The following is a 21,534-nucleotide window of genomic DNA, read 5'->3' as shown; positions in this document are numbered from 1 at the left end:
TCTGGCCAGCAGATCTCTAAATCAGCTCTCCATTAGACAAGGATGGAGCATTTGTTTAATGAGAACTGCCTGCCATGTGTGCGTGTGTGTGTGTGGGGAACCCAAACATTTCAGCAAATTAAATTATGCAATGTTTATTTTCCTTCTACTTCTTCAGGCAAGGAGTGCCACACTCATCATGCAAATGTTTGCTAACAAGAAAATGTTTATAACAGTAAATATTAAAAGCATGCAAAATATCTCCTCTCTGAAAACAGCAACAACAGAGCCAGTCCCCACCCTCTCTTCTATGTGCACAGGATGTGCTCTTCCTCCACCCAGCTTGGCCTTAAGCTGGACGGTCAAGGTCAAGGAGGCAAGTAACATTTTCTACTTCAACTGCTGCTTTTTTTTAATGGTTAGACTGTATTTTTAAAACTACACTTTTTGCCCTCAGGCCTTAGGAGACAGCAAGCTAGGTGGCGAAGGAGGAGGGCAAAGGAAATCAAATGCTGAGTAAGGTGTTTCCAGGGGAAGGTTTTGCCCCCAAAGTAGGTCATCCCCATAGCCCTAAGTAAGAAGCAATGTTATATAACTTAATTCGAATCTCAAGGAGACATGCAGCTAAAGAAGAAATAAGAAAGCCTTCAAGACAGACAGACTTGTGCTGTGAAGGATGCTCATGAATCTCGTCATCTGAAATCCTATTGAATTATGTCAATAAGAGAAAACTGTTCTCTGAAGAAGGGGCTGGCTCCATTTATTGAAACGAATCCTTCTCTCTTCATCCAATGCGCTCTCTCTCTCTCTCTCTCTCTCTCTCTCTCTCTCTCTCTCTCTCTCTCTCTCTCTCTTCTCCCTCCCTCCCTCCCTCTCTCTCTCTCTTTGTATATACAGTAGTGGCCTATCAATAACTTTCCTTAAGGCCTTCTCTGGCTGCAGAAGTCAAGACAGGGCCAGTAGTGAACACAAGGGCACAAGGCAATTGCTGATTACACCGGCTTCATTGGACTTGGTTATCATTATTTAACCATATTGAAATTCTTTTTTTAAAAAAGGAAAATCGGGTCAAACTGTGTGCTTAAAACATTTGCTGGAAGGAAAAGGAGGTTAAAAAGGAAGTCCTTCATTCTTATCTGGACAATTAAGACTTCACCACATCCTGTCAACTGGATTGCACACCTGATATGCGGAATGCCTACTGTTATTGGCACTTGGGGTGAACATCCTGACGTTGATTTGTTAAAAGTTATCAGAACTGCTTTAGTGAATCAATACGGCAAACCTTATGGCTCAGACAAATGTGCCCCACACAGTTTCTGCACATTAATTTTCAGGTGCATGCTACAGCGAGGGAACTGAGTTGCTATGATTGGCTGCTGTTCATCAAAAGTGCACTGTCAGTTAATGGACGCTTCAAAGGAAGGCACACTGAGGAAGGCACATCATTTACATGGAACTTAGCTAGTCAGATGCTCAGTGAGTTTTGCCATTTATTATATGTTGTTACTAATTTATTTCAATACTTTGTGTACCACTTAATCACAGTGGTCTCTTAAGAGGTGCACAGGAACCCAAGGCAATAAGATTAAAAGTGAGTTAAAACTATAAACACTGCTGGAATAACTAAATCTTCGTCAAGCGTCTGAACTTCAGCAGGAAAGGAGCCTGCTGATCTCAAGGGGGAGGGAATTCCACAGACTTGGGCTCACAATACTGAATGCCTGGCTCCTGGTGGATATGAAAGGTGCATCCGAGCCATGAGGGACCACTAACCAATACCTCAGTGATTACATGGGATATAAATGTTCAGGTGATCTGTGAGGTATCATGGACCCAAGTTGTTAAGGGCCTTGTAAATTAAAACAATGAGGTGACAGCTGTTGTAAAACACAGGATCCAGGGTAGGATTCTTCAGCAGATACACTAGGACTTTTTGAAGGGCAAAAGGCATCATTCTGTAATTGCTCTAGCTAGGATTAGCTTGTGCTCCTTGTTTTCTCTCCCCATTACATTGTTGAACAGCTCCACCAATACACTTTCAGACATGCTCTGGTAAACACCAATGACTGTAATTTCCAGTATGCTACCTGTCCAGATTTCCAACATCTTCCGACAGTATCCTGGGGTGGGGATGAACAACAGACAATACTGCTTCCCTTTTGTGATGGACTCTTGCCTTGACGAAAACGGCCTTCCAATACATTCATAAAAACTCAACATGCCATTATTAACTACACTGCAAAGTTATGCTAGTTGAGAGAGTTTGTATCAAACTTACCATAAATGACCTAACCACCACATCTGGCATTTGAGGCAACTGGTAATGCAGTAAGGCAGTAGTAGCATGATCAGTTACCTGGAGGTGACAAGAAAGGGGAGAGGGAGGGAGAGAGGAAGACTTGTCAGTGATGTTTTGACAACGTACAACTCCTTCCATGTATATTCCACTTGGCCCTTCTCTTGACTTGTCTAACAGAAGCAGTCACAATGAAGTAGGGCATGTCTCCAGGTATCCAAAGTATTTTGGTGTCAAATAGCTAGGTGGGAGAAAAGCAATGACAAACCTAGACAGCATCTTAAAAAGCAGAGACATCACCTTGCCGACAAAGGTCCGTATAGTTAAAGCTATGGTTTTCCCAGTAGTGATGTATGGAAGTGAGAGCTGGACCATAAAGAAGGCTGATCGCCGAAGAATTGATGCTTTTGAATTATGGTGCTGGAGGAGACTCTTGAGAGTCCCATGGACTGCTAGAAGATCAAACCTATCCATTCTTAAGGAAATCAGCCCTGAGTGCTCCCTGGAAGGACAGATCGTGAAGCTGAGGCTCCAATACTTTGGCCACCTCATGAGAAGAGAAGAATCCTTGGAAAAGACCCTGATGTTGGGAAAGATTGAGGGCACGAGGAGAAGGGGACGACAGAGGACGAGATGGTTGGACAGTGTTCTCAAAGCTACGAACATGAGTTTGACCAAACTGCGGGAGGCAGTGCAAGACAGGAGTGCCTGGCGTGCTCTGGTCCATGGGGTCACGAAGAGTCGGACACGACTAAACGACTAAACAACAACAGCTAGGTGGTGGGACAGGGGATGTTATTACAAAATATTAATGAATAATAAATGTTCACAGTATTGGGCTTTCCTGTGCCCAACTGTACTGCTAAAGCCAGTGGTGTCGTCCCCCCCCAAGTTATTCTTGAGGTCCATTGGATTTTCTAGATAGACTTAGGATGATGTAGCATGTGGGGTTGCAGCTGGAAGGGGGAATTTGGAAACCCTACCCCCTTGAACACGTGATCAAAGGTAACACAGACTAGAAAGCAACAATGAATGGAGAACCAAGGCACATCACAAACACAGAAGGCAAAACACAAGGAGACAAAGAAGCAACCCCCCCCCCACACTACCAAAAAATAGTGACATCAACTGTGCTCTTTTGGAGTACCAAGAGACCTATTCTACTCTAGTCATAGGTAGGGCTGGCCTGGAGGGTGGGTGTAGAGCATGAGATTGGTGTGGATCCTGACTACTCCAGATCAGAGGAAGGTGCCATCCCTGGGTGTAGAATGCTTTCTAGAAGCCATGGGAAAACAATAATTTTCAGAAACAAGCAAATTTCAAATACATGAGGCACTTCACGTAAAAGGTCAGCAATCATTCAGAACCACCCAACCCAATACAGTAAGCCAGTATTATCATTCCCATGTTACAGATGTGGAGGTGGGATTGGGATAAGGAAAGGCATATGGCAAGTTCACAGCTTAAACTATTACCTAGTAAGCTACAGCAGCTCAGATACAAAATGCACAAGGAGGCTTGGGCATTTCAGCATCAACCAATGTTACCTAGCAACCTGCCTTATACGAAGCCTGATCATTGGTCCATCTATCTCAGTGCCATCTACAAGAGGGAAGGGGAACCTCCCATCAGCCTCAGCCACCGTGGCCAATGCCTCATCCCTGGTCTGCACTAACAGGGACTGGTTTTCTAGACAGGGGTCTTTTCCAGCCCAACTTAAGAAGCTGGAGATGGAACTTGGGACTTTTTGCATGCAAAGCAAATGCTCTTAAACTAAGCTATGGCCCTTCCTTTCATACACTGGGCTGCGATTTTAAAAACAAAAAGGAAAGGAAGCTCAAAAAGATGTACTCCTAACCCAGCTCATAGCATAAAAATCTATGTAACTATCTGTTACAGGACTAATGACTCAGTTTTTTTTATTTAAAAAACCCCAACAAAGTTCCTAAAATTAGGAGTACCAAAGATATTCCAACATAGTTGTTAGCACAATTAAGTACTACTAAGGGGAAAGCAGCACACAATGGCATATTGAGAAAGCAGCTACATCAAGGGTTTTGTATTTTAGGCTATGACAGCAATGAAGAGGGGATTAATTCCCTCTTGGCTGTGGCTCCATGAATGAAGCCCAGTGCAGCTTTGTGGAATCACTAACAAGCAGTGGGAAAAAGCATCACAGAGGAAAATCCTCAGCTCTGCCACAATTACAGCTTTTGCAAGTTCTCTTCTGTCACATTCCCTACACTCCACATCCCCCTGAATTGCTGTTTCTTTGGGGAAAAACCAGCAATTGCTGTTGCTTAAAAACAAAAATCACACAGAAGAGCCAAAGGTATGAAGTTGATATTCTTGTTGGCCCATGTAATGCAACAAGAGAACAGGAGGAAACCAGTCCCCTGGTGTTTCAGTTGGTTGACATGTAATTTCCTTCAAAAAATATTTTGCTTGCAAGCTGACATGAGAGACACTGTGGCAGGTTGGCAGTTGCATGCCAGTTGTGAATGAGACCAGCTGCAATAAAGTCCAGAGCAATGGATTTACACACACACACCTCAATCTGCTTTACAGACTAGGAAGAGGGACTATCATATATTGGTGTACATCAAATATATTGTGGATTACAATGCCCAACAAGCGCAGCATGGCCAATGGCCAGGGATAATGGGAGCTGCAGTTCAGCAACATCTGGAGGGCCAAAGGCTTGTCTTAGAATAGCATCGTTTCTTCCCCTTGTCTTAGGGGTCTTTTCCCTATTGAGGTGGGAAGGACAGTTCTTGAGTATCCCAGGAGTCTTAATAATCCCAGACTTAATAATCCCAGACTTCGGAGGAGGCTGGGTGGATCCTTGTTCCTTTACATCACAAGGCTGGGACTTTTGCTACACACATCTTCTTTGTCCCATTGTTTCCCTATCCTTTTTATTTTCCTGTATCTAGATAAGCCCTGACTCACTGCACTAGGAGGGCTTTGTTTCTCACTGGTCTTTGGCCTCTTCCAGAAAGAAAAGGAACATAGGAAGCTGCCTTAGAAACAGTTTATTAAACAGATCAGAAAGACCCGCTTTGAGGAAGATGGAAGTCTATTGGGGAAGATAAGGAATTGGGCATTAAGAGCATGGCGGCATAAGTTCTTTTGTAAGAACATATGGATTTATGTATGTTTTGTTTTTGTTGTTATGTTAATTTCTTAGATGTATATGTTAAGTAAGAAAACTAATAAAAAGCATTTTTTTTTTAAAAAAAGGGAAGCTGCCTTGTACTGAACAGACTATTGGTCTACTTAGCTCAGTACTGCCTATACCAGGGGTCAGCAACCTTTTCCAGCCGTGGGCTGGTCCACCGTCCCTCAGACTATGTGGTGGGCTGGACTTTTTTTTGGGGGGGGGGTGAACAAATTTCTATGCCCCACAAATAACCCAGAGATGCATTTTAAATAAAAGGACACATTCTGGCCTATACCCCTGGCCTATACTGACTGGGAGCAGCTCTCCAAGGTTCACAGCTGTACCTGGAGATGTCAATGGGGATTGAACCTGGGACCTTCTGCATGCAAATCAGATATTCTACCACTAAGCTATATGTCTCCTCCATGCTGTGATCATGCTGTGGCAAAGGCGATTTCTGTCTCTACTTTGTTGTGTAAACTACCCCTCTATATGCTAGCAAAGGGAGGCAGGAGTATCTTGAATGACTGACAGCTACTGCACTACAGCACTTATGGCCTGGCCTTGGTCAGGATGGACTTGATGCCATGCAGGGATAGGTGCAAGTCACCGCCAATCTCTCAATGCAAATAGAAGAGGAGGGAGAGCAGGTTGGCAATGCCAGAATGCATTGTATTTATTCATTGCTGTCAGCTGCCTTGCCAGGGTTATACCCCAAAAGCCAGGGTATGGATATCTTAAAGAAACAGAGGTGGTGAGCTAGCCACCCGCTAGGGTTGGGACAATTCCCCCTCCTAATGGTTTTACTGGGATGAAACTTGCATAACAAATTTATAAAATTATGCATGGCGTGGAGAAAGTGCGTAGAGGAAAGTTTTTCTCCCTCTCTCACAAGACTAGATCTTGTGGACACCCAATAAAGCTGAACTATAGAAGATTCAGGACAGATAAAAGAAAGGACATATTCACACAGTGCATAGTTAAAACTATGGAACTCACTCCTACAGGAAGCAATGATGGCCACCAACCTAGAGGACCTTAAAAAAGGATTAGACAAATCCATGGAGAAGGCCATTAGTGGCCACTAGAAATGATGGCTATGTTCTGCCTCCATGGATGGAAGCTGTAATCCTTCTGAAAACCGGTTTCTGGAAACTGTGGGAGGGGAGAGGGCTCTTCTGCTCTGTTCCTGCTTTAGCGATTCCTACATAGGTTTCCCTCCCTTACTATAGAAGTTAGATGAGATCAACAAGACCCACCTCCTCATCCACAAAATGCATACTACCTCTAGCATGTGTGTTAGCTTTCCCACAACCTGGTGCCCCCCAGATGCTTTGGATGGATCCTGACGATGGAGCTGCAGTTGAAAGCACCTGAAGGGCGCCAGGTTGAGAAAAGCTGATATATACAGACACGCACAATAAAAAGCCACAGTATAATTGCACACTGTCTTTCTTCCAACTGCCAGTAATTAGCTTATTCCCATTCTAACTTGCAAGCTATCTATCATGCCCTAGTTTCCCCCTTCACACAGCATGCTTAGATTCCTAGTTACGTAACAGGCACACATAAAAGCAAACCGTTAGCAACAGCTCTCCTTCTGCTACATTTCAACCTCCAACGAATTGATTTTGTGGCGTTTTCTTTTTTTCTTTTTAACGCTTCCACAACAAAGTTGCTTTTTGGGGGTGTTATTAGCATTGAAGATGTGGGGAAAACTTTGCTGTGGGGGAAAATAAAGTGTTGCCATTAACAAATTCAAACTGACTGGCTACTTGGGCATAGCAGACATATGCTGTTCCTATTGTAATGCAAAGCTAATGAGATTCCGCTGGGAGATAAAAGCCATCCCAGGACTGCTGGAATACTAATAATGTTTTCTCAATGAAAAAGCAGGTGATTGGTACCAGAAGCAAATGGGGGGGGGAGAAAGCATTTCGAACACAGATCAAAGTGGGCTCCAAACAGAAAGAGGAGGAAGGGGTGGAAACGCCCCGAACCCCACAGAAGTAGCACCAAACAGTGTTTGGTCGAGTGCTGCAAAGTGATGAGGAAAAAACTCAACCTGACTTAGAGGCATAGCTGCCAAGTTTTCCCTTTTCTCGCGAGGAAGCCTATTCAGCATGAGGGAAAATCCCTTTAAAAAAGGGATAACTTGGCAGCTATGCTTAGAGGAGTAGGAACTTCACACTAGTGCTCCTCAAATTAAAACTCTTTCAAATACACATTTTCTCTGACAAAAGGATAAAAAAATAACCAGACTGCAAAGGTTTCATTAATGTGTATGTCCCATGGGGAGGTTTCATTCTCCTCTCCAACATTTATCTGCGATGTTATGACTGACATCCTGTAATACTTCTCGATTTCACTTATTAGCATAGTCCCACAATTGCCGTTCATTTTAAACATTATTTTGCCATCTAAGCCAAACTTCTTCTTCCTTGGATTTAAGTTTTACTGAGAAGAAGAGTTTCAAAGATGAACATTTTGGATTACTGCAGCTCTGGGAAGCAGAAAACTCCTTTAAGAGATCCATAATGCACAAGAATCCATTTGGAACTGAGTTTGGCACTTTGGAACCTGGCTCAGTTCAGCTTGGAATATTTTGGAAGCTACCTGCCTCATGTCCAAATCAGAACTTCAATTCAGAAAAATTGAAGTTTTGTGCTGCTCCATGGGCTATCATGGGGAAATAAATAAATGGCTATTACCTTTGCTCTTTTTGACACAATTGGCTGAAAACTGCAGGTATCACAGTCCCTACTGACAAACTTTAGAAGGTCAGGTGCAGGTATTTACAATGATATGCTGATTAAAAAGGATTGACTTTATTTAATAGTAGAATATTGTTTCGTTTTAGCATGTAAGCATTGCTTATTGTAAATCCTGGTTTACACAATACTAAGCTGGGATTCTTAAATGGTGTTTCCTATGATCATGCTTTTCTCCATTTCTGTGCTGGAAATAGATTTCATAAAATTCCAAAATCATGACAGCGCAGGAAATACCTAACTGATTGTGGAGACTACTGCTACCACATGCATGGATCAAGTCGATTCCTATTTAACATTTAGATATTGCTTAAACAAAAAAAAAAGTACAAGCAACTGGCACTCTATGTACATAGAACATTATATAATTTTCATTTTAAAAATACAGATAAATGTAAACATTAAAAACAACCTGACAAAAAATTTAACACACACACATTATTTATTTGATGCCTATGATTACTATCCAGTTCACTGCTCTGAGATAAATTTAGAATCACCAAACTAAACTAAATGAATGTTTTGAAACCTGCCTATTTGTTTTTTTAGCGTTTCTGCCTGTCTTACTGGGCCAATGACTGCTACCCTATGTTTTACACATACAGAGGGCCTGCCCCTTATGAGAGGGTTCAGTTCTGGGGATTCATGGGCAAATGCAAGATCATGCAAAGTCAGGAACCCCCAGAACTGTCCCCCTGTGTGGTACTGAAGGGCTGCTAACTGGGGTCTGGGAAGCTTGTGAGAGAGCTCTGAGAGCTTCCCTTCTGCAACCTTCCCAGACCCTGGTAAGTGAGAAAAATCCACTGGATGTAAGGATATGGGAAATAAATAAATACAGTGGTGCCTCGCTTAACGAATGCCCTGCTTAACAAAATTTCCGCTTAACAAAAGGATTTTTCGAGCGGAGGTTGCCTCGCTAGACGAATTCGTTTTATGAAAAATTCGTCTAGCGAATCGCGGTTTCCCATAGGAATGCATTGAAATTCAATTAATGCCTATGGGCAAAAAAAATGCATTCCTATGGGATTCGCTAGACGAATTTTTCGTTATAAGAAAAGACCCGTGGAACGAATTAAATTCGTCTAGCGAGGCACCACTGCAAATAGCGAGTGGAGGGTTTCCCTGGCTCATCATCATCGTTTATTTATTCCCCACACACTCCCTCTGTAAAGTTGTGAATGTGTAAATTAACCGAGTGCAAGTTGTGGGCTTACTGCATGTGTTTTATGTTTATATTGTAATGGCCATTGGCTGCAATCAATAAAAATTAGAACCACAGAATTGTAGAGTTGGATGGGGCCCCTGAGGGTCATCTAAGTCCAACCCCCTGCAATGCATGAATTATGCCCTCAGACATATCTAGATGGGCTTGAACCACCAGCCTTCTAGTCAACAACCTTTGAAAAATTTAAAAAATCCAGTTGTTGCAATTTCACAATTTGGCCATGCAGGATACCAATTCAATAGGCTGACCCTGGAACTGCCCATCACCTGTCCTTGAGCAGATACTGTCAATATTCTGTACTTGACTCATACATGCATTCATTCCACACACCTATTCACAGAGATTAATGACAGGAATACATCTTCATATATTACAATACTTATGTGCCCTTGTACTGGAAGAAAACAGTACTTTAGGACTGCAGACTTTACAGAGAGACAACCTAGATGCAAAACCAGGCCAGGATAATAAGGGGTTGAGGGTGGCTTGTGGTGGCAGCCCCTCTACTTTGAAATTCCGGCTCCCAAGCTCTTGGGATGGGAAGGGAAACAATAATTAATAAATTATGTTATTACAAAAAAATAAGGGAGTTTGCAAAGATTCTATGATGTACTGTTGGGTTTCCTCCTCAAACAAAACACCCACCCACAATAATGGTTGTATTTAAATGCATGGTTTTTCTATATAATCCAATGTTTAGTCCTCTGTTGTTGAGAAAGATGTAAGAAGCTTATTCTCATTCGTGCAAAGCATGTCTGGACATGTGTTGACCCCACCATGCAGAATGGGGGCTGCCTCCCATGTTGTGTTTCTAGGGGTGATTCATATAGCACCCGGCAGCTGCTGTGTGTAACCCTGAAGGGAGGTGGTTGTCTGCAGCCTCTGACTATGCACTGAAACACTGTTAAAATTATTTCCCTTTTCCAAGAAGGTTTGCCTAGTGTCAACTACGGTATGCTGCGTTTTAAGCAAAGATGCTGCTGCAGCTGATTTGCTTTCCAATGCAAAGTGGCTGGTTAGGTTTTAGTTGTTGTGCTGAATTTCTATGCTCCTGGTCTGTTTTGTCTGTATTTTTGTATTTCATTGTAGAAAAGAAAAGAAAACCCATGGCATCCCGACAACCAGCCTTGTGCAATAGGTAGGCTGAGTAATTGTGATCACCCATAAAGCTACATGTCCGAGTGGGAATTTGAACCCTGGTCTCCCAGGTCCTAGTCCAACACTCTAACCAGCACAACATTTACTTCCACTCGAGAGTTTCCATCTTATCTGCTAAGCTCTCACCCTCTCTCAGTCTTATGGCCTGACCAATCATTCTTCTCAATCATTCCTGTTGTGTTCATATACTATTTTTCTTCTGTAATTCAAACGTGGTGAGTAAAAATAGAAAACAGAATAAAGATATAATCTACTGATGAAAATATTCCATGAAACAGGAAGCTTATACTTTCCTCCTGATTTTCACCAGATCAGGGTACTCTGTGGCCATCACTGAGGACGGTCTTCTACAAATTGTTCAGGTCCATTTAGATCAGGGGTCCCCAGACTTACCCGCCTTTGGGCCGGAGCCCGCCGCGCCGATCGTGCGGCGGGCCGGAGGGTGGGGGAGTGCGTGCGCAGTGGGGCGGTGGGGGAGTGTGCGCCAGTGCGCATGCGCACACCCATTTACTGGTGCGGTGGCGCGCTTCCAGGCCGAAAAAAATTGCCGAAAATTGTTTGTGCGCATGCGTATGGGCCTCCCCGACCCGGAAGTGCACCTCCCCCGACCCGGAAGTGCACCGGAAATGACCTCTTCTGGGTTGGGCGAGGCCCATACGCATGTGTAGAAACGATTTTCGGCGATTTTGTTCAGATCCGGAATGGCGGCGCCGCGGTCATCGCGGGCCGGATTGGGAGGCCAATTGGGCCGCATCTGGCCCGCGGGCCGTACTCTGGGGACCCCTGATTTAGATTATGCTTTTCTTGATGAATAGACTAAGCAGGGCCCTCCCCTCCCAAACTGAAGCAACTGGTAGGCTCCTATGGGGAACAGCATTCCTTCAGGTAACCTCCAAACCATGGCCAGACACCAAAGTGCTAGCAGCTAGAGAAAGGGGGGAAGGGGGGCAGAAACACATTTTTCAAAATATATACCTATATTAAATTTTATTTTAACAAAATAGCTGTAACAATGAGAATGTGATGTTCTTCTAGGGTTTTGCTTTTATACTGCAAAATTTGCAATCAGCCTTTGAAAAAAGGGTGGGAACAAAGACCCTCAATGATGATGATAAAAGGAAAATAAAAAAGCTCTTACTTTTCCTTACTAGCTGGAGATGCTCGAGGAGCTAATAAAAAGGTTAAAGATCGGCGCTGTCTCTGCACCTGCAGAGTTTAAAATGTCAGAAAAATGTGGAGATGTGCCAACCTTTCCTCGGCTCTTTGTGTTTCTGCCCTTTCAGAGATTCCTCCCTGTATTTTTAAGCTCTATTCTCTGAGACTCACCCTGCTGGTTCGCTGGATGGTCATAAAAGCTCATTCACCCCAGAAAGGGAGTTCAAGAAAATCTCCAGGGGAACCTCTGTAAATACCTGTACATTTTAGTTGTAATGGGCCCTCTGGGAACACTCTTCCCCCATCAAATTAAACACACTCGGGGATCCTACTAATCAGGGGAAGGCACAAGTCTTGCTGACACAGCCAGAGTTTGCAAACAAAGAAGTCAAGACGAATTAAGCTCCACATGACAGGGCTGGATTGGGAAGGACGGAGGCCTTTGCTCTTTAACCCAAAAGGGCCGTGCTGTGGCTGTCTAAGAAATTAACATGTTGGCAGCTACATTGAGCAGGTAGCTCTGCAAGCTCCAGATGCTGCTTTATTGCCACTGAAGAGAGAGTAAAAAACAGTCTGGCTTTGAAAAACCTGCCATTCAAAGGAAATCAATGTTGTGATATTCCAAGGGGCTACCACAGAAAGGAGTCATTGGAAACATGGCATTGCTATTGAGAGGGGCAAAGCTTAAGAAGGATAGCACACAGATAGGTAGAAACCGTACTCACACACCTGCAGTCAAGGAAATATTTATGTGGCTTCCCTGCCCAGTCCAATCTGGACACCAACTCCTCAAAGGATGAACAAGACCTCTGGCTGACCATACACTTGGGGGAACAGCGTCCTCCAAATAGGAGCCAACTCCTAGGGGCCAAGGGGTCTTTGCCCCTACAATAAAATATTTGAGCCCCTCCCTAAGTTGATGGGCATTGCCATTCATATGGTGTGTGTGTGTGTGTGTGCCACATCATGTGATCAATTACGTGGGGCGGGGGTTACTTGCCTGCCCCCCAAATATTTTATTCAAGTTGGCACCCCTGGTCTTCCATCACCAGCCCTGGAGTTCCCTAGTCTGGGGAGGAACCCCTCAAAAGCTGCCTCCAGTGGACCCTCTTGAGAGCCTTTGGGGTGAATGTGGGCTGATGAGCTCCCAGTAGAGTTTGAGAGGGAGGTCAAGCCAACCTTCAGCCAACATCTGAGAGTGCAGATGTTCAGGCCCACATGAAAGCGTGTACCTGAAAGACTAAACTCGCATGTGACAGGAATAAAGAATCCCTTATGGGAAAGCATTCTCAGCTGGGATTAGGAATGGCCTTGTCTTCATGTTGAGCTTTTCCATTGCTGGAACACCATCACAGGTCCTTAGCTTCCTGACCCTAAAAGTAGAATTCTCGACTCACACTGCTAGGCTGGATCTTCTCTGTTGTTGACCTCAGGACTTTCTAATGTTGCCTCTAGACCACATTTTGGACTCAGAATGATTCATACCTGATCCTGACTGGTCTTTGACTTTGCATGCTTGACTTATCCTAACATCGTTTGGCAATACTGAGTGTGAGACCATAGCCTCCTTAGACTCTCCAGGCTTGGAACCCACCTGGAGACTCCCAACTCCCATCAAGCCCAGCCAACATGGCCAATGGTCAGTGCTGATGGGAGTTGTAGTCCAACAACATGGCGGGCCACAGGTTTAAGTAGGCTTTTACAGTAAAATAATGGCAGTGACAGGAGGTGGGCCACCTAATTCTAGCATTAGGCTACAGAATAAAAAACAGAGCCAGAAAGACAAAAAGTTGTGTGTAAAGTGACTTTGGGGCATTGTTGTTGCACTTATGGAACGTTGTTGCACAAGGGGAAAAACAGTAAATTACCAAATATTGATGTGAAACGGAGAGCATAACAAGAATCATCTGTTGTGCAACCAGGTTCCATTAGCACAAGTGTTGCATTGGATTCCACTGTTGTACAACATTTGAACACTGCCATCTGCTACCGCAAGGGCTCTTGCAGTAGCGGAATGAGAATGCTGAATACAGCCAGATCTTTACAATTCATCAATGTCATTGACCACTGTGGGATTAGAAGGACTTCAGCTTAAGCACATTGGTTTATGTGGTCTGTGAATGGGGCTGTGTACAATGAACCTGAGGCAGGTTATATCTTACTACTGGCTTTTTAATTCCTCTGCATCAAGCATTTGAAAAAGAAAGCATTTATAAATATGTTTGTGTGTATGAACACACACACTCACACTCACTCTGTATCTAATGTTGGAATCCTAAAGCGTTAAGAGAGCCAAGCCTACAGCTTGGATCCATTTATAATGTAAAAACCCATTTAATGGCAAGAATGAAAGCTACTCCATGGGCTATAATTAGTTTAAAGCATTATTGATGAAGGATTATCATGGATGATTTTGTCCTAAGTTGCTCTGCATTATACTCCTCTCTGCCTGACACAAGGAATATATTTTTCAGAAGGGAGAGAAAGGTTTGCTTAATCCGTTAATTCTCACTTGTCTCTTGGGTAACAGACTAACTACTGTGTTATTCTGCCTCTTAATGCTAGTCAGGGAATGGGCTGCTATCTACCTCCCTGAAGCTATTCTTTGATCTGGAGGAAGCTGGCATCACAGGTCAAAATTATTTACTTCTGGGTAAACACAAAACCCTGGCACCAAAAGTTTCAAGAGATATCTATACAGGAATTGTAGTGGCATGCCTCCAGGCCAGGCCCAAGCTAAAGAGTCTCTTGCTGGTATTTGTTTGACAAACTTGAGCAATGGCTTTTCAAAACTTTCAACTTTTAAGAAACTATTTTCCACATCTGTTGAAGAACTTCTCCATATGTGGCATTCTAGGATGTGGCATAGTATGCTAAAAGGTAAAGGGACCCCTGACCATTAGGTCCAGTCGTTACCGACTCTGGGGTTGCGGCGCTCATCTTGCATTATTGGCCGAGGGAGCCAACGTACAGCTTCCGGGTCATGTGGCCAGCATGACAAAGCCGCTTCTGGCAAACCAGAGCAGCACACGGAAACACCATTTACCTTCCCGCTTGGAGCAGTACCTATTTATCTACTTGCACTTTGACATGCTTTCAAACTGCTAGGTTGGCAGGAGCTGGGACCGAGCAACCGGAGCTCACCCCGTCGCGGAGATTCGAACCGCCGACCTTCTGATCAGCAAGCCCTAAGCTCTGTGGTTTAACCTACAGAACCACCCGTGTCCCATGGCATAGGATGCTAGACAGGTCCTATTAAGCCCCTCAATGTCATTCATTGTGAACCAGGTTCCTGAGCCTGTCAGGCATATATTGCAGGGAGAGATCAGTAATCTTCTTGATCTTCCTACTGAGAAACCATCAATACACTCTGAAATATCACAAGGTTCCTCAGAACAGTTTGTAAGCCACTGTACCAGAGGGGAGAAATATGACAGGAAACTAAGCAAAGTATATTGGACTTTTTAAGTTCCTTCAACTTAAGGCTTGGATCCCATAAAACGAAAACGGGTTTAGCTTAATATTGGAATGTCAAGTCATCCCCTTGGGATTGGGATTAAAGCAGTTGAGGCAAATCTGCTAGCGTCTACCATCTTTGACCTGGTGTCCTTATGGAGGTGATTTTTACTCAACACCACTGACACCAACTGTGACCCTGCCAAGCAAGTGGCCATTTACAATACAATTACTAGTTTCAATAGCTCTTATAATGGACCAAATGTCTTGTAATATTTGTGTGTGTGTGTGTGTGTGTGTGTGTGTGTGTGTGTGTGTGTATTAGAGAGTGTGTATCAATAGCTCAGCTTACATATGAAGTATAAGAACAGCAACAAGAATTCATGCCCCAAATTTACAGAAGCTTAAAATGAAAATTCACATGAAAACTGAAACATCCAACCAATCCTGGTTGTTACATACAGTGGAACCTTGGTTTATGAACACCTCGGTTTATGAATTTTCGGTTTACGAATGCTGGAATGCTGGACCCATCTGGAATGGATTAATTCACTTTCCATTACTTTCAATGGGAAAGTTCGCTTCAGTTTATGAACGCTTCAGTTTATGAACAGACTTCCGGAACGAATTACACCCATGCTTCGGGTTAAGTACGCTTCAGGTTGAGTACTCCGCGGACCCGTCTGGAACGGATTAATCCACTTTCCATTACTTTCAATGGGAAAGTTCGCTTCAGTTTATGAACGCTTCAGTTTAAGTACTCCGCGGACCGTCTGGAACAGATTAATCCACTTTCCATTACTTTCAATGGGAAAGTTCACTTCAGTTTATGAACCCTTCAGTTTATGAGCAGACTTCCGGAACCAATTGTGTTAATAAACCAAGGTACCACTGTATTACATTCCTGCATTGCAGGGGGTTGGACTACTTGAACCTTGGGATGCCTTCCAACTCTATAATTCTATGTGTCTATGTTTACAAACGAAGTTCATGGGGAAAATGATAATATAGCCAACAATTGAGACTACATTCCAATAGGCTACCTGCTAGATTAACCAAAATTAAGCTCGACATAAATGTTATATCAAAAAATACTGTAAATCCATGATTATTTTTAAAATCTACTTTAAATGTGTTAATTACCCATTGAGACAAGTTCCTATATTTTATCACACCCTTCCTTAATAAATGGTGCTTTTGACAATCCCTATTTTCCTGCATGTTATGGATCTATACACTTAACATCCTGATACTTCACAGACGTAATATAGAAGACAGAATGAAATTGAGTGTTTTCTGTTAAAACAAATTGTGAGCTCTCTGCATATGCAGATAATTACTTCAACCTGTTCTTAAAATGGTCACCTTGCCTTCTAGCACATCTGTGAAGCTCCAAGTGTGTTGAGGAAGGTGGAATCCAGAACAGTTGCCAGAACATTTAACTAAATAAGCATTCACTTACTTCAGCATGCATATGCAAGCTAAGAGACAGTATGAGCACATTTTGAAAACGGTGTATATATAAGGTCATATTCAAATATGAAATAACATAACAACATAACATAACATAACATAAAGCAGACACCATTAAGAAACAAAGAAACTTGCCTTTTGGAACACTTGATAGTTGGACTTGGACCATATGTCAAGCTGCAAAAAAAGAAACAAGTCCCATATCATCATCATCATCATCATCATCATCATCATCATCATCATCATCAAATGTGTATCTTCATCTTCATCTGAGGATTTCAGGGGAGTTTACAATATAAAAACACAAAAATACGTAACATAGCAACAAACAAAAACAATACCCCCCTCCCCAGTTTAAAAGCCCTTAGGTTGTTTAATTAGGCCTGGGAGAAGAGGAATGTTTTTGTCTGGTGCCTAAAGATATGCAACGATGGCGTCAGGCGAGCCTCTCTGGTTAGAGCCTTCCACAAGTGGGAAGCCACCAAAGAAAAGGGACATTCTCATTTTGCTGCCCTCCAGATCTCTCATCATGGAGGCAGACAAGCAAGAGTATCAGATGAATGCAGGGTCTGGGACGGCGCATATAGGGAGAGGTGGTCCTTGAGATATTGCAATCCTGAGCTGGTTAAGGCTTTATAGGTCAAAACCAGTACTCTGAATTGGGCCCAGAAACTCACTTGCATGCAGTGTAGTTGGGCTAGGATTGGCATTATATGCTGAAACTGCATTGCCCTGGTGAGCAACCTGACCAACAAATTTTGCAGCAGCCTTCTTCAGAAGAAGTCCTATGTATAACACACTGCAGAAATCTAACATAGATGTTGCCAAAGCACAGATGACAGAAATTATGTTAGCCCTGTCCAGATAGGGGTACAGCTGGGCCATCAGCCAAAGCTGATGGAAGGCACTCTGCCCCACCAAGGCCACCTGAGCCTCAAGTGACAGCAATGGATCCAGGAGTACTCCCAAGCTGTGTACCCATTCCTTCAGAGGGAGTGCAAACCCATCAAGAATGGGCAACCTCCAATCTATCCAGTCCAGAGAGCCACCCACTAACAGTGCCTGAGCCTTATCTAGATTAAGCTTCACTTTACTGGCTCTCATCCAGTCCGTTACACATCCACTGCCACACCTGCAGATGCAAAAGAGGAATAGAGCTGTGTGTCATCAGCATAATGCTGACAACATACTCCAAAACTCCAGTTGACCTCACTCAGAGGTTTTATGTAAATGCATGTTCAACAACACAGGGGATAAAATCAAACCCTGAGGAACCCCAAATGGAAACGAAGAGCACTCACCAAGCATCACCCTCTGGACCATCCAAGTAGGACCGAAACCATCACAAAGTGGTGCCACCCACCCCCAACTTGGTCAGTCGTTTCTGAAGGATACCATGGTTGATGGTATCAAAATACACTGAGAGGTTGGGGAGAATTAACAGGGACACATTTCCCTTGCCTGCCTCTTGACAGAGATCATTATACAGCGGTTTCTGTGCAAAAACTGGGCCTAAATCCTGACTGATATTGGATCCTCCAATAGTGCCTGGATCTGACCCATGACCACTTGCTCAAGAACCTTGCCCAAGAATGGGAAATTGGCAAGTGGTTGGTAATTGCTTAATTTTCTGAATTCAGGGGGAGTTTCTTGATGAGTGGTTTTGCTACTGCCTTCTTCAAGCGAACAGGGCCCTCTCCCCCTCACAGCTGTCCCTTCCCTGTCAGTGTTTCTCAGCCAAGAGGGTCATGGGTCCAGAACACAAACTGTCACCCTGACCAATCCAAGCACCTTGTTTGCATCCTTGAGACGTTCTAACTGAAACTCTTCCAACATAACAGTACTCTGTACATCTCTTGAAATTCATCTGCTGTAACAGTAGAGTCAAGGTCCTGGCAGATGCAAGCAAGATTAACATACATGAAATATTAAGAAACACAGATTCATTCCACCTTTTTTTATTAGACTGATTCCTCTTGGCATTATTCCTGACAACCAAATTTAAACTGGAATCCTAAAGGGGTCCAGTGCACATGCAACACAAGGCCTATTCAGGCATCCAGCCTCACATGAGGTAGCAGCAGGGCTGGCCCACTCATAAAGCAAGGTGAGGGAACTGCCTCTGTCAGCAGGATCCACAGAAGCAGCAAATCCAGCCTCTGAGGAATGCATTGCCCTCTGTTGCTGCTGCAGTGCCAGGGTTCCTTGGAGGCCTCTGCTGCCTCAGCAGCTGCTCCCAATGCTGCCTCCACAATGGCCTCTTGGTAAATAGGAGGGACTGCTAGCCTTCCTCCTATGGAGGAAATCACAGGGGCTGCCCTCTGGTGTCTCCTGGACTCTGCACCTGCCTTCGATTACCAGTTCTACCATCAGGTAAGGTTGCTTTGACCCTCACCCTTGTTCCTGATGTATAGCTTCACTCCTCCCTTCTTCCCTGGTGTGGGGGATGCCATTTTATGACTTGCCTCAGGTGCTAAAATGTCTTGGGCCAGCCCTGAGTGGGAGAGTGGGTCTGTGCATGTCGAGCCTGCCTAGACACCCAAACCATTCCGTCACAAATGCTGCCTACATGCTAGAGATATGCCTATTGTGGAACAACCTCCTGAACATGTATCAGCTGTCCCTGTGAGCTGTAACTCTGAGTGCCAGCACTTTAAAATGGGGACTGGAAATATACTGGCAAACAGCATAATTAGTACAATATAGATGTAATGTGAACTGACTGCCTGGCACTGAACAGTACCTAGATGGCCACAATTTTGCACCAGCTGAAATTACCAAAAAGTCTTCAAAGCCAACCTCATGTTGTCTGGGCAGCCTCAGAGCATTACAATAGTCAGGATCCCACTAGTGCAGGGGTAGGCAACCTAAGTCCTGTGGGCTGGATGCGGCCCAATCACCTTCTCAATCCTGCCCACGGACGGTCCAGGAATCAGTGTGTTTTTACATGAGTAGAATGTGTCCTTTTATTTAAGACTAGCTGGCCCTGCACGCGTTGCTGTGCGTTAGTCTGTGAAATGGAGGGTAATAGCCCCCCTTCAGATCCCCCTGAGCCTCAGAGTCCCCCTGAGTCGAGGCGAGATACTGTGGAGAGGGCAGGTTTTATCCCTGTGTCTCCCCCCCCACCCTGTTCTGACCCATCACATATCCCTGTCCCTATTTGGGGCCCCCATCCCCCCCAGGCAGGACCCTACCTCCACTTGGCAATGTTGGGCCTTGCGCTGAAAAAGGCGTTTTCAGTTGGTTTGGTCTTCAACACCTCTGCCGGATGGATGGATGTGAGTGGTGAATCTCGTGGTGGAGGCGGGGTTTGTGGGTGTGGTGTAGATCAGCGTTTCTCAACCGCTGTTCCGCGGCACACTAGTGTGCCGCGAGACGCTGGCTGGTGTGCCGCGACGCGCGGCGACGAGAAGGGCGATTTGCATTGTCACGTGCCTGGCAGCCGCCAATAGACAGCGCTGACCCGCCGGAAAGGAAGCCGGCTGGGTCACGACGCGGGGCGAGCACAGCTCTCAACAGCCACCACAAAGGCCTCGGACATGAGAGGCGGCCGGCGGGTGCTGCTGCTGCTGTTTGTCTTGCTCTCGCTGCTCTTGCTGGCGGCGCCCGGGGCTTGATCGGCGCGAGGCCGCGGGCCGACAAGCAGAACAGCCTCCGGAGGGCAGCCAGCAGCGTCTACGAGGGAGTGAGCGGCCTCTTCGGCGAGGAGCACGTGCTGGCAGAGAAATCAGCGGCTTGTGAAGCCTTATTACAGGAGATTGCAACCAACACAGCAATTGGCAAGTGTTTCTTACAGTCATAATTCACTGAGATTTAGGACTTACCCCACAAACTAAACTGGGCGCTCTCTCTCTCTCTCTCTCTCTCTATAGTCAATATAGGCACAGAGTTAAATTTTTTAACTTTTTTAATGGTGGTGTGCCTCGTGATTTTTTTCATGGAACAAGTGTGCCTTGGCCCAAAAAAGGTTGAGAAACACTGGTGTAGATTTCACAGGAAGGGAGGGAGTGTACTGTGGGAGGAAATCCATTTGAGGGCGCTATTTTACTTTGTTGAAAAAGAGGTTTGTACCTGCAGAGGTGTGAGATTTGAGGGATTTTTTTTTCTAACAACACTCGGGGAGTGGCCTGGATCGTTGTGTCAAAATTTCAGGACGATCGGTCAAGCGGTTACGGAGAAAAGTGGATCCTGCACTTTCATGATTTTTTACATTTTTATATATATAGATGCATCTCTGGGTTATTTGTGGGGCATAGAAATTTGTTCTCCCCCCCCTCAAAAAAAAATAGTCCGGCCCACCACATGGTCTGAGGGACAGTGGACCGGTCCATGGCTGAAAAAGGTTGCTGACCCCTGCACTAGTGCATGGATAACTGAGACAACTGGCATACCTTCCCTAACTCCTATAAAGCATTCTTGGCTGCCATCATCTGGGCAAACTTGGTTGGTCCTTCAGGGGAGAGTGCAACCTCAATCTAAGACCTCTAAAAAACCTCTATTCAGAGCAGTCTGTTTCCCTACTTATAGTGCCTCTATTTTGTCTGGACTAAAGTCTCTGCTTGTTCTCCCTCATTCAGCCCAAAACAGCTTCCAGGCACCGGTTCAGGAGTTCAACAGCCTCCCTGGGATGAAGAGGTGGAAAAAGGAGACACAGCAGTGCCATCTGTATATTGCTGATGCTTCAATTCACATCCCTGGGTGACTTTCCCATTTGCTACTAGGCTAGAGCTTAAATGCAATGCTGTCCTCACATACCTGATTGAGTGCCAATCTTGCTCAAATGGCTGCACTGCTGAAGATAAACCAAAAGCCTGGTTTATCTTCTGTTGTTTCTTCTGTAATAATTTAGGCTGCT

General features: G+C 44.5%; 1 protein-coding gene across 2 annotated transcripts in view; it reads right to left on the bottom strand.

The window, feature by feature from the left end:
• Window positions 1–21,534, bottom strand: part of MED27 (mediator complex subunit 27) — a 176,050-nt gene that overhangs the window by 5,714 nt on the left and 148,802 nt on the right. For both annotated transcript variants that reach the window (XM_035112590.3, XM_088664792.1), the window contains 2 exons: window positions 16,815–16,856; window positions 2,261–2,338 (listed from right to left, as the gene is read on the bottom strand). In XM_035112590.3, the coding sequence (XP_034968481.1) occupies window positions 2,261–2,338; window positions 16,815–16,856 (120 nt within the window). The remainder of the gene's footprint in view (window positions 1–2,260; window positions 2,339–16,814; window positions 16,857–21,534) is intronic.

This window comes from Zootoca vivipara, chromosome Z2, assembly GCF_965207765.1.
Source record: "Zootoca vivipara chromosome Z2, rZooViv2.hap1.1, whole genome shotgun sequence".
NCBI classification, from domain to species: domain Eukaryota; kingdom Metazoa; phylum Chordata; class Lepidosauria; order Squamata; family Lacertidae; genus Zootoca; species Zootoca vivipara.
This window is presented reverse-complemented; position numbering and strand designations above follow the sequence as displayed.